General features: G+C 54.9%; 3 protein-coding genes across 3 annotated transcripts; 1 reads left to right on the forward strand and 2 right to left on the reverse strand.

Annotated features, from left to right (window-relative positions):
* Positions 1 to 23: 23 nt before the first annotated feature.
* On the reverse strand, positions 24 to 2,148 carry C8Q71DRAFT_207340 (transferase family-domain-containing protein). Its single transcript, XM_047917015.1, has 2 exons — positions 396 to 2,148; positions 24 to 331 (listed from the first exon to the last, which is right to left on the reverse strand). Exons 1-2 carry the CDS (start codon positions 2,018 to 2,020, stop codon positions 262 to 264), a joined length of 1,695 nt encoding a protein of 564 aa, XP_047783580.1. The 5' UTR covers positions 2,021 to 2,148; the 3' UTR covers positions 24 to 261.
* A 1,243-nt stretch (positions 2,149 to 3,391) lies between these two features.
* On the forward strand, positions 3,392 to 4,294 carry C8Q71DRAFT_853080 (uncharacterized protein; the record flags this gene model as incomplete). Its single annotated transcript, XM_047926895.1, has 4 exons — positions 3,392 to 3,469; positions 3,527 to 3,539; positions 3,595 to 4,062; positions 4,113 to 4,294. The coding sequence occupies 4 exons, from the start codon at positions 3,392 to 3,394 to the stop codon at positions 4,292 to 4,294; spliced, it is 741 nt and encodes a 246-aa protein (XP_047783581.1).
* A 3,893-nt stretch (positions 4,295 to 8,187) lies between these two features.
* Positions 8,188 to 13,427, reverse strand: C8Q71DRAFT_720065 (uncharacterized protein; the record flags this gene model as incomplete). The annotated part of the gene is made up of 6 exons (XM_047921336.1): positions 8,188 to 8,403; positions 8,453 to 8,666; positions 8,715 to 10,723; positions 10,775 to 12,193; positions 12,257 to 13,142; positions 13,234 to 13,427. The coding sequence occupies 6 exons, from the start codon at positions 13,425 to 13,427 to the stop codon at positions 8,188 to 8,190; spliced, it is 4,938 nt and encodes a 1,645-aa protein (XP_047783582.1).
* Between the last annotated feature and the right edge of the window lie 319 nt (positions 13,428 to 13,746).

Here is a 13,746-nt window from a genome sequence, read left to right on the forward strand (position 1 = left end):
TACACCGTCAACCCCGGTGCGAGTCAGTAATGTCCGCCGATCCGCGATGCCTTCTGGAATTGTATTCCCTTACAACACTTTGGGTAATCTCGCAGCCATGGGCAGGCGGGGCGGGGAGCGGGCCGATCAAAGGAAGCCACTGCATGCCACACAATTGAAGAAGCGGTTCGGCATGGCTGCTGCTCTCGAAGATTCGCAGGTGGCGCGAGTCTCAAACGAGTTCATAAAACTCGTACAACTTCTCCACCGTCTCATACAACTCTATGTCAATGTTGGGATGACGTCCGGGGCGTGACACCCAATTTCTACGCACGCGAGGTCCTCGTTTCTGCTGAGGCGAAATACCAATTAGTTACCGCTACTTCGTTCGCGCAACGACTCGAATTGATACTCACCCATCAGAAGATACCTCATATTTTCGTAATAATGGGTCACGCGTCAAGTTCTCCATCGCATCCGCATTGAGATGCAGGGAGACGTCTACCCCATCCTCATACCAACGCTTCCGCCTTCCTCCTTCCTTGTTGTCTCCCGCGCCTGGGTGTTCTTCCCTGGCAGGCACTGCCTCCATGACCTGGACACACCCATCGCAGCTCGGCATGACAGCCTCCACGTATCGTGCGCGCGAATGCGTTCCAAAATCGACGTCGTACAGGCCGAGGTGCATCCAGGACGTGACCAAGAAGTTACGCTGACCGAGGAAGGCGTTCCAAAGGCGCACAAGTGCGAGGTCGTGGGCCATGTCGTGTAGGAGCGCAGCAATAGCTTCGGTGTCGAACAGATTGACCGTTGAGCGGATGCGCGCTGCGATCCCGCTAGGGGACTCGGACGAGGCATCCCGTCCGGACATCGAGACACGTCCCAGGATGATCGGTGACCCTAGGAAACTGTCCGGCAATGGGGGCGATACTCTGCTGCGCAACCCTAGCGTGACGTTCAGATGCACGGGGTGGTCGTCTTCAGCCAGACCGCGAGCCCTGTTCACCAGCGTCCACACATGAGCAAGGAGTGCGTCGTGGCGACTGACAACGTATACGGTCTGTGCGGACGCCGCGGGCTGAGCTGCCTTCCACATCCGCTGGATCTCGCCTGCGGTGAAGTGTATGATGTAGTGGGATACTGGCGCCTGCACATTCCATTCGGACCAAGGCATCGGCTCGGCGGCGGATACCTCAGTCGCTGCCTTCAGCGACTCCGGGATGTGCGGCGTTGAGGTTGCCCACCAGTCGTAGCGATGCCTAGGCAGGGCGCGGGACTTCTTTAATAGTCCCGGGTCAACGTGCGCAGCGTCAATGTCGCCAGCGGCCATCCTATCCAGATTCTGCGGTTCGAAGACGGGCTGCAGCACTGGCAAGGGCACTCCAAGCACCATGGCGCGGTTTGTCGCGGCCCAATCGTGCGTGAAGCGCGCTACCGTCTGTGCGTCTGCAAGAGGATGGGCAAACTTGACGGCGACTGCGACGCCTCCGCAAGCGAATTTGGTGACCTGTATCATGAGTCCTGGTAGACCGACGTGTTCCTCCAGATCGTGAAGGGGTAGCGGAGTCGAGGGGAGAAGTTCGCCGGAGGGCAGTTGGGTCGCGTCCCAGAACCCGCCCTGTACTCTTTCCGAAACAGGTGGGACCAATGCTGCGATGGTGACTGGTAACTCCGCCACGTTGAATGCGACACCAGGGTCCTGAGGAGTACCGTAGGTGAGGCACAAACGTCCCGCGCGTTGAGTATGGTCCCCGTCGGGAACATGAGTGGCCCAATGCAGTTGGCCAACCCACTGAGGGTAGTCAATCAGCGTCCTCTCCAAGGATGACCGTAGCTGATCGGGGGACACAGCTTTCGTTGCTTGCACGCCTTCCGGTGCATCGAGGTACCAGACGGCAGCGGCTGTGGAAAAGCGAACGACTGAGGAATCCGCTACGGATAGCGATACGCAGGTCCGTTGTGTGGCCCGTTGCTTGGGAAATATGCGGCTCTGCGAAAGTATAGATAATCCTAGACAACCGGTTCCAAGGGCATTGGACATCGTACGCGGTTAGGATGGATGTGCGGACGGTCACTGGTCACCGGTCAATACGGGGCCTTGGGACGACCTAGGAGCGACGGGGGTAGGTTTTGTCGACTTGCAACCCCCTTTGTCGACAAAGCATCGATTCAAGCGCAACATATGTACACTCAGTGTACACTGTATCGAGTCGTATCAGACACGGGGGCGGTACCGGTACCTGGCGACGATGGATGTGACTCACATGCGACGCACCCGGTCGATCGACTGCTGTCACTGTCTCTGAGAGCGATACGATTGTCCATACAACTAATACTGCATGTACAGTGCATACTTACTTGTCTTCAGTCCGATGAGTCAGTAGAACATGACTCGGAGCGTCGGAGACGGCTGTCAACATCGATTCTGCGGCTTTCATATACGTATCTTCGAGCCACAAGAGTTAATATGAATCTTGATCAATGAGTATTATAATGGGGGTAATCAGGCTACGTACTTGGCTGGCGAGTTAATGGGGCGCGGGCGTGAGGTCAATATTAATTCAGGCTGCAATGTCGCCCAATTGCCACTGCCATCGCGGGCGGCAGGCGATGGCCGTGACCGTCACACATTGTGACTCGAGACCCACCCTGTGAACGCGTCGTTCCTCCTCATATTCCTCGCTTGCTCCTGGCCCAACCGTTCCTCGCCACTTGACGTTCTTGCTGGCCCTCGAATCCTGCCCACAATTGACATTTGGCTTCATCGACTTTGAGACCGACGTCAGCACCAATAGCGATGAATGGACATGTTGGAAGTGGCAACGGCAGTCCGGTGAACGGACTGGATACATCAAGGCAGGGAGCATATGGCGATGAGTCTCTTCCCTCGACAAGTACGGGTGGAACATCGGGTGTTAACGGGTATGCACAGTAAGTGGACCCCTCGATATCCGAGACTGAGGCAGGCCGAGTATGGGTATCGCCCGACTCGTACGAAACGCGGGCGTTCTGTACCTGTGTGACAGGACCATGGTCGAATTGCATGGCACATTCCCTGGTCAACTTCTACTTATTCGCGCTCGATTTTTCTCCGGCGTCGAGTGTCTTACTCACGCAACCTATTGGTACATTCTAGGCCGTCATCATTCCAGATTCACAATGATGAGATATTGAATCATCTGTACAATGCATTCCAGACAGGCGTGCGTACCTATTGCAGCCTTCGAGTCGTCGTTGTATTGATCAGTACCGTCTGCCTAGAGTTACGCGGATACATATTTGGTAAGCTCAACTGCATACATCGCTCGCTTTCCTTTTTGCTTAAGTCTCCTCCGGTTGCTAGCACGTCCATCAGCACGCTTATCGACTCCACGCACTCATCATCTCTCGTTCGCCATTCCTGGCTCACATGATGTCTACGACGCCACAACCCACTGGACAGTGCAATATTTATCTCAACCTCGAGCAAGAGCCGGAGGTAACAGAAGAGGTACCGACATCTTTTAGAAGTGTTCACCTCCGTGACTGACTATCCCGTGATCAACAGGGTCTTAGCATTGGTATGTGCGATTTGATGCCCATTTGAAAAGTCCGTCGCTCATGCAAACCATACAGCATTGGGTTACCTCTATTCCTCTGTAACAATACGGGCTATCACTTCTCAAAATGCACGGTCCGTGCTTGCCGCCGGTTGCCTCCTCGGTGGAATGGACGAGCTCTGCAACTACGCGTACGAAATTTGCAGGCAGTCTATCACTGTCGAGAACATCTCTACCTGGCTTCAATTCGTGGATGCCGTCCCTGCGCCATCAGACGGGACGTCAACACCCATTGAGCAGCGCCAGATGCCTCCTCAGACGGCAATTTTCGGCCCCTTTGCTCAGAGGTTGAGGGAGGACGTGTTCGACTTCCTCGTCGTCACGCTCCCTCAGACTTTGAACGTAGGCGGTCTTTCGACGCCCATCTCGCCGCATCCAGACGGGCAACCGTCTGACGCCGGACGTGACACTTTGTTGCAAATCTTCGCGCTTGTGCCCTTTGATATGTTCAAGGCTGCGGTAGAGTCGCCAACCTTCCAAATAGGTATGTTCGTGGTTACGACAGTCGAGACCCCGGTTACTGAGCCACAGTAGGTTCGGACCAAGCGCGCTTCAAATTTGCGAAGGACGCGATTGACTTGCGGAAGCGCGGGATCGCTCGTGGGCAAGGGGCGGAGGAGACGGTCGTGCTTGCGTTTGGTGGACATAACGGTGGGAGCACGGTCCACGTCACGCGCAAGTTGCGGAAGCGGCCTCTGTGGAAGGTTAATGCTTGATCTATGGTGTGTCGTGTAGTGTTGTTGTTTGTCGTCTTGCATTGTCGTCGTTGTGCGAACAGGAACGTTCGTTGTGTCTATCAAAAATCTGTACCGTACCCATTATCTCAAACGTGCGTAATCGTGAACCAGTGCATCCACTTGCAGCGTGCGATCCAGGGTTCCAGGGCTGTCATGTGGGAACCGCGGACCAAGTGTAAGTAAATCTTACAGTGTCGGCGGCTATATCATTCTGCTTGCTGCTCCATTTGTAGCTCGTCGTTTGTGCCACGGGCTAGGCTTCGGTACGTCACTGGGCCAAGCATCGCGGATGGTGATTCTGTGTCCGCTGTGCCTGCGCTGTATTCACAGTGCAGTTCGATATCTAGGTTACGCCCAATCAATGACATCATGCGATGACTCTAGAGTGTGTCGGCGATCTGGTCTACATACCCCGCTCAAGAATGTCTGCCACTTCGCTCGGGGTATGCACCTCGATGGTCTGAAACAAAATTTCTTCTTCAGGTGTGATAAGTGGCTATTGATTCACAGAATGTTGAATCCAGCGTCACATCATCCTCGCAGAGGTGGGCTCTACGCCCGCCAATGATCGGACCGTCAGTCCCAAGCCATATAATCCCGTTCGGTAGGCCTACATCTAAATGCAGGTGCCGGTCCGGAAACGTAACAGAACAGAAACGAAGCCTGTTCATTTAACGTCTGCCTCCACCTTTCAACCGCTCGAGATGCGATGCATCGGCACCGGTGAGTCACAATTGATATGTTCATTGGCTATGGTTTACCAAACATGGTGGCCGTTCATGTTGTTCCGTTGCCCACGGTAGTCGGAGCGCTCATAATCATGGGTTTGCATGATCGAGGAGCTGCGGGTGTCACAACGGGACCTGTGTAGAAGACTTACGGGTGCTGCTTGCATACGAACAAGAGGCATGTAGCCTGAGAATGTTAGAGGGCAGACTGACACCCAGGCCTGCCGGGGTCATTGGAGGCCCACGTCGCAAGAGAGTGAGCCATTGAACGGCTGAAAGTTCAAAGGTATCCACCCAGAATAGGGAATGTGAAGGAGATGGATGCGATACGACGGCATATCAGCCGCACTCGGAGGTGAGCACCTGTCGACACAAACGGCAACACGGGCATTTGGCCGGACCGTTGCATGGCCTGCACCCGCCAACAGTCATCGACACGAGCCCGCGATTTGTTCCTCATTCATCAGACAGGACCTGGTGTTGTACACGCACTCATTCAGAGTTGTTGCCTTCTTTCTATGCCCGGTCGTAAATGAGATGAACTGCCAACTTCAAATAAATCGTGAAAGCACGCACTATCTCAGTCTGTTTGCCAAAGGTTCCACGACTTGACAGCTACTGTCTAAATGTTAATACACGTGTATCCCGGATGTAGATCGTGATAATTGGATGGAATCTGTTGATGTTTAGTTAGCAGCTGTTGGTACTAGTAGCCTGAGCGTCATCGGCGCCGCAGTGTCGGACGGATATCATTGCAGCCGTGTTGACCTCAAGGCTCGGCACACGATACGCTGTGAGTGTCCGAGCGTAAGCTTGCTTCGGCCCATGTCACCCGTCCAGATACCCTACGCGGACAAAATGCTGGCGTGCAGTGGCCTCAGAATTGGGTCGGCCCTCTGCACCACAGCCCAATACTGTGTCCAGATTAATGTCCGGTAGCAAGTCCCAAAGGAACCCGGCGAGGATGAAGAAACAGCCGCGTCGCTATCAAGCAGGTCGCACCCGCATGTTTGCACAAAGTTCCGGATCACTCCTAGGCACCGAACCGTGTACCAGGTCCTCGTTATTTGCGCCAGCAGCGGACACAAGAAGCGAAAGGTCTGCGTTCATCTCGCATTCGAATGAGAGGTTGACAATGGAGACAATTCAAATAGCATACCTTGTGAGTGCGAGCATGTCTGACATGCCGTAAACGTCACAATACTCCTCCGCCGAACAAATTTGACTGCGCCCTGTGGATGCCATCTGGATGCCCCGAGAAGCAGTGTGCGCATCCCCTTCTGCTCTTCGTGCTCTTCGAAGAAGCTGTTGTTCCGCTGGTCATCTTTATGGCTCATGGAGTACAACTTGAGTCAGCAAGTCGTAAGTGACAGTAACCCAACTCACTATTACAAGACGTGCCCAAAGAGACAGAAAGAGGCGGCGAGAATATGGATACATGGCCACGGATGCTCGGGCGCATTGTTGCCGTTCCGACTGCGTAGCATTTGCTCGACTTCTTCCTTTTCGTCTTGATAGGGCAATTGACTCTGGGTAACGCGTGTTGTCCTCTGCTTGCTTCAATACTTCACCCGAGGTACTGTCCAGCCTCTCCTGGTCCATCCACGCGCCAGGGTGTTCCGATGTTGCCGTTGACGGAAGAGGTTGCTCACATGCGGTTGATACCGCATGATCCAGCCACGAACCAGGACACCATCGCGAAGTCTTGACGGTGTCGCATTGGGCTGTCTTTTGCCCACAACATGGCGCTTTACTGAGTCAACCCAGCATGCGCAAATCGCATAGTTGGCATAAGGCTGTCAGCGACAATACAGTTGATTCGCGTGGTGTTCTATGAAGCAACTATACGGAGTTGATATAGGCGCCTCGCGGGAGTAGATATGATTGAGCCAGGAACTCACCCTTCATGGCCGCTGAGAACTACCAACGGCTAGAAGTTCATGCAAACAATGCCAATGATATGACCGCTGGGTCTTCCTATTTGGAGGCAATGCACTCAGCACTGTGACCCATGTTCGTGATTCAAATTGACTGATTCGTCTTCGACCGGCTTCCATAGGCCACGTATTTTTACCAGACATTGAGAGAATGATCGATAGCATTCGCCTTCTCGTATTGAATCGCCGAGCCCAGTCAATGCCCAAAGAGGAGGGTTTACGCAGTAGCTTGAGTATATCAGGCGAGGGCACTGTGAGAATGGCTCATCAACTCACCTTCGAACAGTTCCCCATGACTACTCCTGAGCCTCACCGTCTCTTCTGGACGGCAGATAGCGACCCCCGCAACTTCATCGTAATCGGGTACACCTATGCGTCCATCAGCAATAACAATCGCGACAAACCGATATTCTTTGAATTCAAGACCAGTCGTGACGGAACAGAGACTGTAACCAAGGTGAATGTTTGTTCAACCCAACGCTTTGATGAACCGACCAGTTGATATTGGTCTGCAACTCTTCGTCGACCCAAGGTATTCACAGGGGACGGCACTGTCGTCGCGCAACTCGATTGGTCTATGCATGACCAGCTGGGATCAGCGACCATACAGCAGCGGCAGCAATTCATGTCGTACTTGGTAATGAAGGGCAAGACCGCATCGTATGTCGCCGCTTGCAGAGCACGTCCTGACCTGACGAAAATTATTGTTCCTAGTATCCGGATTTTCCAATTTAACAATCAATTATACGAATGGCGCAGGCACGAGCGTGCAGATGCATACGGCGTATGGCGAATTTCTCATGCAATCCGCCCTTGCTAATCACTCCCCAGCTATACCTGCACGACACTGGACTAGCAACGTTCTTCTGCGAAACGAGGAACACACCTGTTGGCACCGCCTATGCAGTCATGCAATATGACTTCGACGACGATTCACTGTTGTTACAAGCTTTGGTGGCGTTGTGCCTCAACAGATGGCTTGCCCGGAGAGCGACGCAAGGCTCATGATGAGCGCGGAGTAGAAGGCTAGCTAGGCAGAATCGTGCTCGATAGGCATGTAGCTCAGCCATACGATATGACCATTATGATTGATGTGTGTGTCCATACACTGACGCAAGCAAGACTGTCGAAGAAACTAAACAGCATAGAGACGAGCAACATAAACCAATAATTATAACAGCGAGGATGTCCAACGCACGGGATATTATCACTTAGTTGAACCCAGCGAACCAAGCATCTGCTGAAGCCTTCTCTCCTCAAGGGTCCAGCGCAATTCACTTTCCGACCCTAGCGACGAAGACGCGGAGTGAGCGTGGTGGTGTGCTTGCGAAGACTCGGGGGCAATATTGAAGGATCCAGCGTCAACGCCACGTGAAAGGTTATCGATAAGCTGTCCGATGTGTGTCGAAGAGCTGAAGAAGACCTGCGGCGGAGTCAACGGAAACGTAGCATTTAGTCACGAGTGGTCTTACCTTGGTCTCCGGACGAACAGCAGGTTTTGGAAAGTGCCGCTTGCGTGTGGCCGTGGACACGTTGCTGCCCTTCGAACCTTTCTTCTCGTGGCCCTTGAAGAAGAGTCTCAGGCCGTCCCCAGTAGAATCTCTTCGTGAGTACTCCGAAACAAAGCTACTGCGGTCGCCGTAGAAAGACTCCCCGTCATCGTCTCGCAAGCCATTAACGATATTCCTATGACGCTCTCAGCGCTTGGTCTTTACGAATGACGCAGCAACTCACCAGATCATTTCTCCATTAGCTAGTTCGATAAGCTCTAGAGCAGGTCCGGCTTCCGGATTCGCATCCGACTGCTGATTGGTAGAACCACTCTGGAGTTCCGCGTATGCAGCGCCGTTGGGCTTGCCTTCTCCGGTGTACATCTCATATCTGTCAGCGACACAGTCAGATTTCGTACACTCGGTCGCTTCTAGAGAGCCGCACAGTGAATCGTAAGCAGAATTCGATGGCTCCAGTTGTCCAGGGGCAACTAGCTGGTCGCTCTGCAACCCTATGGAGACGGGCAACTGAGGCACCGGAGGAGAACCGTCCGTCGAGAAACGACGGCCTGTGTGCTTGTGTGGAGGCGGCGTTGGTACGCGATCGTGAATCGAGCGAATGGATTGGGTGGAGTTAGCCCCAGCGGAACGTCGTTTGCGTGTAGCAGACTGCTTGCGCATGAGCGCATTGAGATCGAAAGTCGAAGAACGAGGGTCGGAGGGGAAAATGATGGTCCGCCGTACAATTGGGTTAACGTTGGCCTCCGGCTCCTCGCGAGGAGGACGAAGCGTAATCTCGGGAACGTCGTCCATTGAGGGTCGGAAACCATCTTGCGAAGGTCTGTTGGAATGGCCATCCGTACTGGATCTACCCATGGGTACCGTCGGAGAGGGGGATCGATCGGGCACATAATCCTCGCGGACACCAGGAAGATGGCTCTTTCTGCTCTCGGTCACAGACGTGGCTCGAGTCAGTTTGGATGACGTCGACGGGGAGCGAGCAAGCAGATTCTTCAGCTCTACCTGGTCCAAACCAAGGTCGGAAGCAGCGGCGAACAACTGCTTGAGAGCTGCGTCGTCCGATTGCGGTTGAGCCTCATCAGACGCTTGCGGCGTATCAACGAGCGGCGGTGGCTTTCGTGACTCCATCACCGTTGTTGAAGGTACGCGTGCGACTTTCGCAGTGGGTTGCTCGAAGTATGTTTGCAGAGCCGGAGCGGATCGGGGAGGTTGGCCTGCATTCAGAGAATTGAACGATGGCGATGATGGTGAGAACGCTGAGAGTGAAGGCGACGACTTCTCGCGGTGCGATGCCGAGTAAGACTCTGAAGCCCTGGGCTTACGGAAACGGGAGATGAAGCTCCTGATTCCGGGTGAAGCCGAAGCCGGCGGACTGGGATCAGGAGACGACGTCTTGCCATGTTCACGACCAACCGGTCTCGGGCCAAATTGCTCGGTTTGTGCACTAGACGTCGGAGAGAAATGAGGGTGATGGCTCGGGAGCGGAGCAGACGCCGGAGGGTATGGTTCAAGTGCATGTGGGGGTATATCTTTGGCACGCAGAGTGCCTGTTAGCTTCCTGAACCGCGAAACCTTCTGGGAGGAGGTCGACAGCAGAGGAATAGTGTCCAGACTGGTCGAGGATGAGACCAGCTTCGGAGACGATATCTGCTTCGGGTTGATGCGCTTGCGTTGGGGTGCGCTGGTGGGTTCGCCCATTTTTGGGATCGACGGCGACTTCCTGAGCGCTGCAGTGGCAGCCTCTGCCCTTTGCTGAACCTCCATGGTCAAGCGCGCGGCGTCAACATGAGAAACGTTTGTCTGCGACATACTGAAGTTAGGAGAGATGGGCAACTTCGCGGCCGACATCGCTCGAGTCAGAGTCGACACAGAGGGTGGCGACGAGATGGAGTCAGGAATGACCTCAGGAGGAGTCTGTGCACGAGAACGGCGACCCTCGAAACCCGGCGATAGCAATGCCTGAGCTCCAGGAGTCGGAGGTCGTTCGGTGTTGCCTTCAGAACCGAACAAAGCATCCGCCAGTGCTTTATGGCGGCGGACGGGGCTGGCGGACACAGCTTCATGTTGTACATGCGGTTCTGGTGCGGGGAGACTTGTCGCCTCCATCGCACGTGGTGACTCAATGCTATCGACCACGGACTCTAACAACGCATTGACCTTTGCATGATGGTCTGAGCCCTTGGAAGCCACGGCGTTGGCGACAGGCTGCACATGAGGAGCCGGGCTGGCAACCTGACGGAACAATTAGTGTGACGCCGACGAAGGACGCAACGGACTACGTACCCGGTTCTCAGTGAGCGAATAATTCGACTGTGACGTCGACGGTCTCCGCCTCCTGAGAGAATTCGCGCGCGCTCGTCCGTCAGGGGTGTTGACTTTCTGGATAGCGGCCTTCACTAGCCTATCTTGTATGGCAATGAAGTCGTTCTTCGTCAACCCTGTGTTCTTCCGCACCGCATCCTCGATGTCCAGGCTCTCGTACGGCGAGGTGCCTGGTGTCGACGAAGCGGACTTGTCCAGCGCAGACACATCGTGCCACTCCGTGTGGTTCGGGTCAAGGTTGCTGAAGAGGTCATACAGTCGATCCTTCCTGTGATCTTCGTCCCACGAATGGTAGCTGGACCCAGCGGACTCAATCGACGACCTCGAAGAGTTAGCGATGGGAGAGAGAAGGAGCCCTGATGACGAGCCCAGGGAGAACGAAGAGTGATGGTTCTGCTTCGATGACCGCCTGCTCATGTTCGAAGTGTCTCCGCTCGAACTGCCATTGATAGCCTCGGGGAACGTCGCCACGATTGGAGACTTCTGTCGGCTGTGCGTCGGCGTCGGAGAGCGAAGTGGCCGGTTGTTTATTTGAACGGGCGACCCAAGCTCTATTCCCGACATCGCCGACGATGGTCGATATTCAGACTCTATGGCCATGGCCAGGCCATAGTTGCGATCCATGAGAGGTGACTCCGGCAGCGCGGGTGAACGGAGGGACCTCGACGTCGACTTTGCCCTCTCCAACCCATCGGCTAGAACATCTCCAACACTGATAGTACTGCCGTTTCTGCTGTACAGCGATCCGTCCATGGACTTGGCGGCCACGTGTGAGCTCGTTGAATGAGAGCCTGTGTTCCACGTCACATTAGACGGTGTAGTTGGGTGTGACGAGGGGTTTGTCAACGCTTGGAACGCAGGCGCAGAAAGGGGGGACATAGGCCGGCGACGAGGTTGCGCAGATGAATCGAAAACATCGGTGACAGGGGAACTTGTTCCACTACGCTGCCGATCTTCCGGGGTGTATCGACCGTTGACGGTTCGGTTGAAAAAGAGTGGTGGTGTAGATGCTAGAACAGGGGTAACAACCGGCGCAGGAGACTGGCGAGACGAGGACGCAGCGGAGTTGCTCCTGTACAAGGACAAGGACAATGTCTGTGGGACGCGAGGGGACGGAGGTGCGCCAGGTAAACGAGGGGAGGTAGCACGGGGAGTATTCGATGGCGTCTGGTCGTCAGAGTCGAACGTCGACTCACGGGGTGTCATAGGCCTCGGCATACCGGGGATGTATCCGGGCAGGCGCGGGGCAGGGGAGCTGGTGGGCGACCGCATCTCTACAGTCGTGCTCTGAATCTGTGTCGGCGTGAGCACGACTCGGTCGTCGGAGGAGACCGCTGTGCCGTACTCCCCCGGTAGCGCAAGGGGCGAGCGTTGCTCCGTCTGCGGTGAACGCGTAAGCCGTTATGGGATGTCACCATGTGGGTAGGTTAATTTACGACATACCGGTGTGCCCGCAGATCCATTCGAAGCAGCCCCATGAATGTGAGGAAGCGTAGTTCTCTCCATGACAATTTCGTCGTCACCTTCCTCCTCCATCTCCCTGATGACCTCGTCCAGCGCCATCGATGCACGCCGCAGGACGTCGGGGGATAGCGCTTTGTTTAACCGCGTGGTGAGGACCTTCCTGTCTGCAGCGGATTCCGAGTCGGAGTCTGGTGGCGCCGATCGTCCTGTCCGCTGTTTCTCGAAGGCCTTGTCGTTGTTCGGACTGGAAGGGACGGAGTTCGAAGGACTATAAGTGCTGCCGTCGGGGGTACTTGGCCTGAGACTGTCCGAATACATAGAGCTCTGCCCGGCCCTGCTACTCGAGACGGTGCTCATACTCATCATAGAGTCGGAGGGTGCGACGGACGGGACAGGCCTGTTCCCCCCCGCCCGACGCCCGTGGGATGCAGAACGAAGATATGATTGGTCCCGGAACTTGCCAGATCCGAACAAGTTGTTACTCATCCGCCTGCTGACATGGGATCCTTTCGTCGACGATAGAGAGGACATGGAGGTCGCGCTATGCAGCGCCGTAGGGGTGGTGCTAGAGGACTGCAGCGAGTCTCTGGTGGGCGACGATGACGCTACGTGGGATCCTAGATCCTGGCTCTCGATCCTAGAAGTAGACTGTTCGCTGCTCGCCTCCTCCCTGCTGGTGGAAGCTCTCGTCCGAGCAGCTCTGGCATGCAATCGTCCCAATGCTTCAAGGATCATATCCTCCTCTTCCTCGGTGACTTGATTTTGGGAGCCTTGAGCGCGTTGTTCGGCAAACTTGGACTTCAGGTCGTCCAGAGCGATGGGCGTGCCGGAGGATGTGCCAAGAAGGCTGAAGCGACGTGTGAGACTATACCATTCCAACATAGATAGCAACACAAAAAGATTCACGCGGGAAGTAAGAAGGGCTGAGATAGTGAGATGGTAAGGACAGTACGCACTCAGGCAGTATCAACGACGTCCGAAAGTCATCCGCAGGAGGCAATGTAGGTAGTAGCTGCGAAGATTTTGCTTGCGGGACCACGAGAGGTTGCTCTGGGACTTGAGCGCGTTTAGCGTCCGACTTCTTGCTGTGGTGCCGGTGGGCAGGAGAACGTAGTGTCAGAGTTCGGTGCGTGAAGGATCCAGCATGCATGCCCGCAATTAGTCAATAGCGTGCATACCGGTCAATGACAACGTGCTTACCGTAGACGATACATGGCTAATTGTTCTCGGCGTCACCGAAGTAGCTGTCCCTGGGTTCGGATGCCTCGTTGTAAACACGTTCAGATGAGGTCCGGGGAGCGAAGGCGTAAGCGGCGATCAGGTGTCCGCGAGCGCGATGGAGATATCGGGTATGTAGAATAGGTGGCACAGAGCGTGCAGTGGTAGATGCAGGTTTCAAATCAGACCTCCGAGCAGAGTAATCAGAATTGAAGAAACTGTTGGAAACGCAGAGTGGGACAAGGAAAGGA

Source organism: Rhodofomes roseus, assembly GCF_022264815.1.
Source record: "Rhodofomes roseus strain CIRM-BRFM 1785 chromosome Unknown C8Q71scaffold_2, whole genome shotgun sequence".
NCBI classification, from domain to species: Eukaryota; Fungi; Basidiomycota; class Agaricomycetes; order Polyporales; family Fomitopsidaceae; genus Rhodofomes; species Rhodofomes roseus.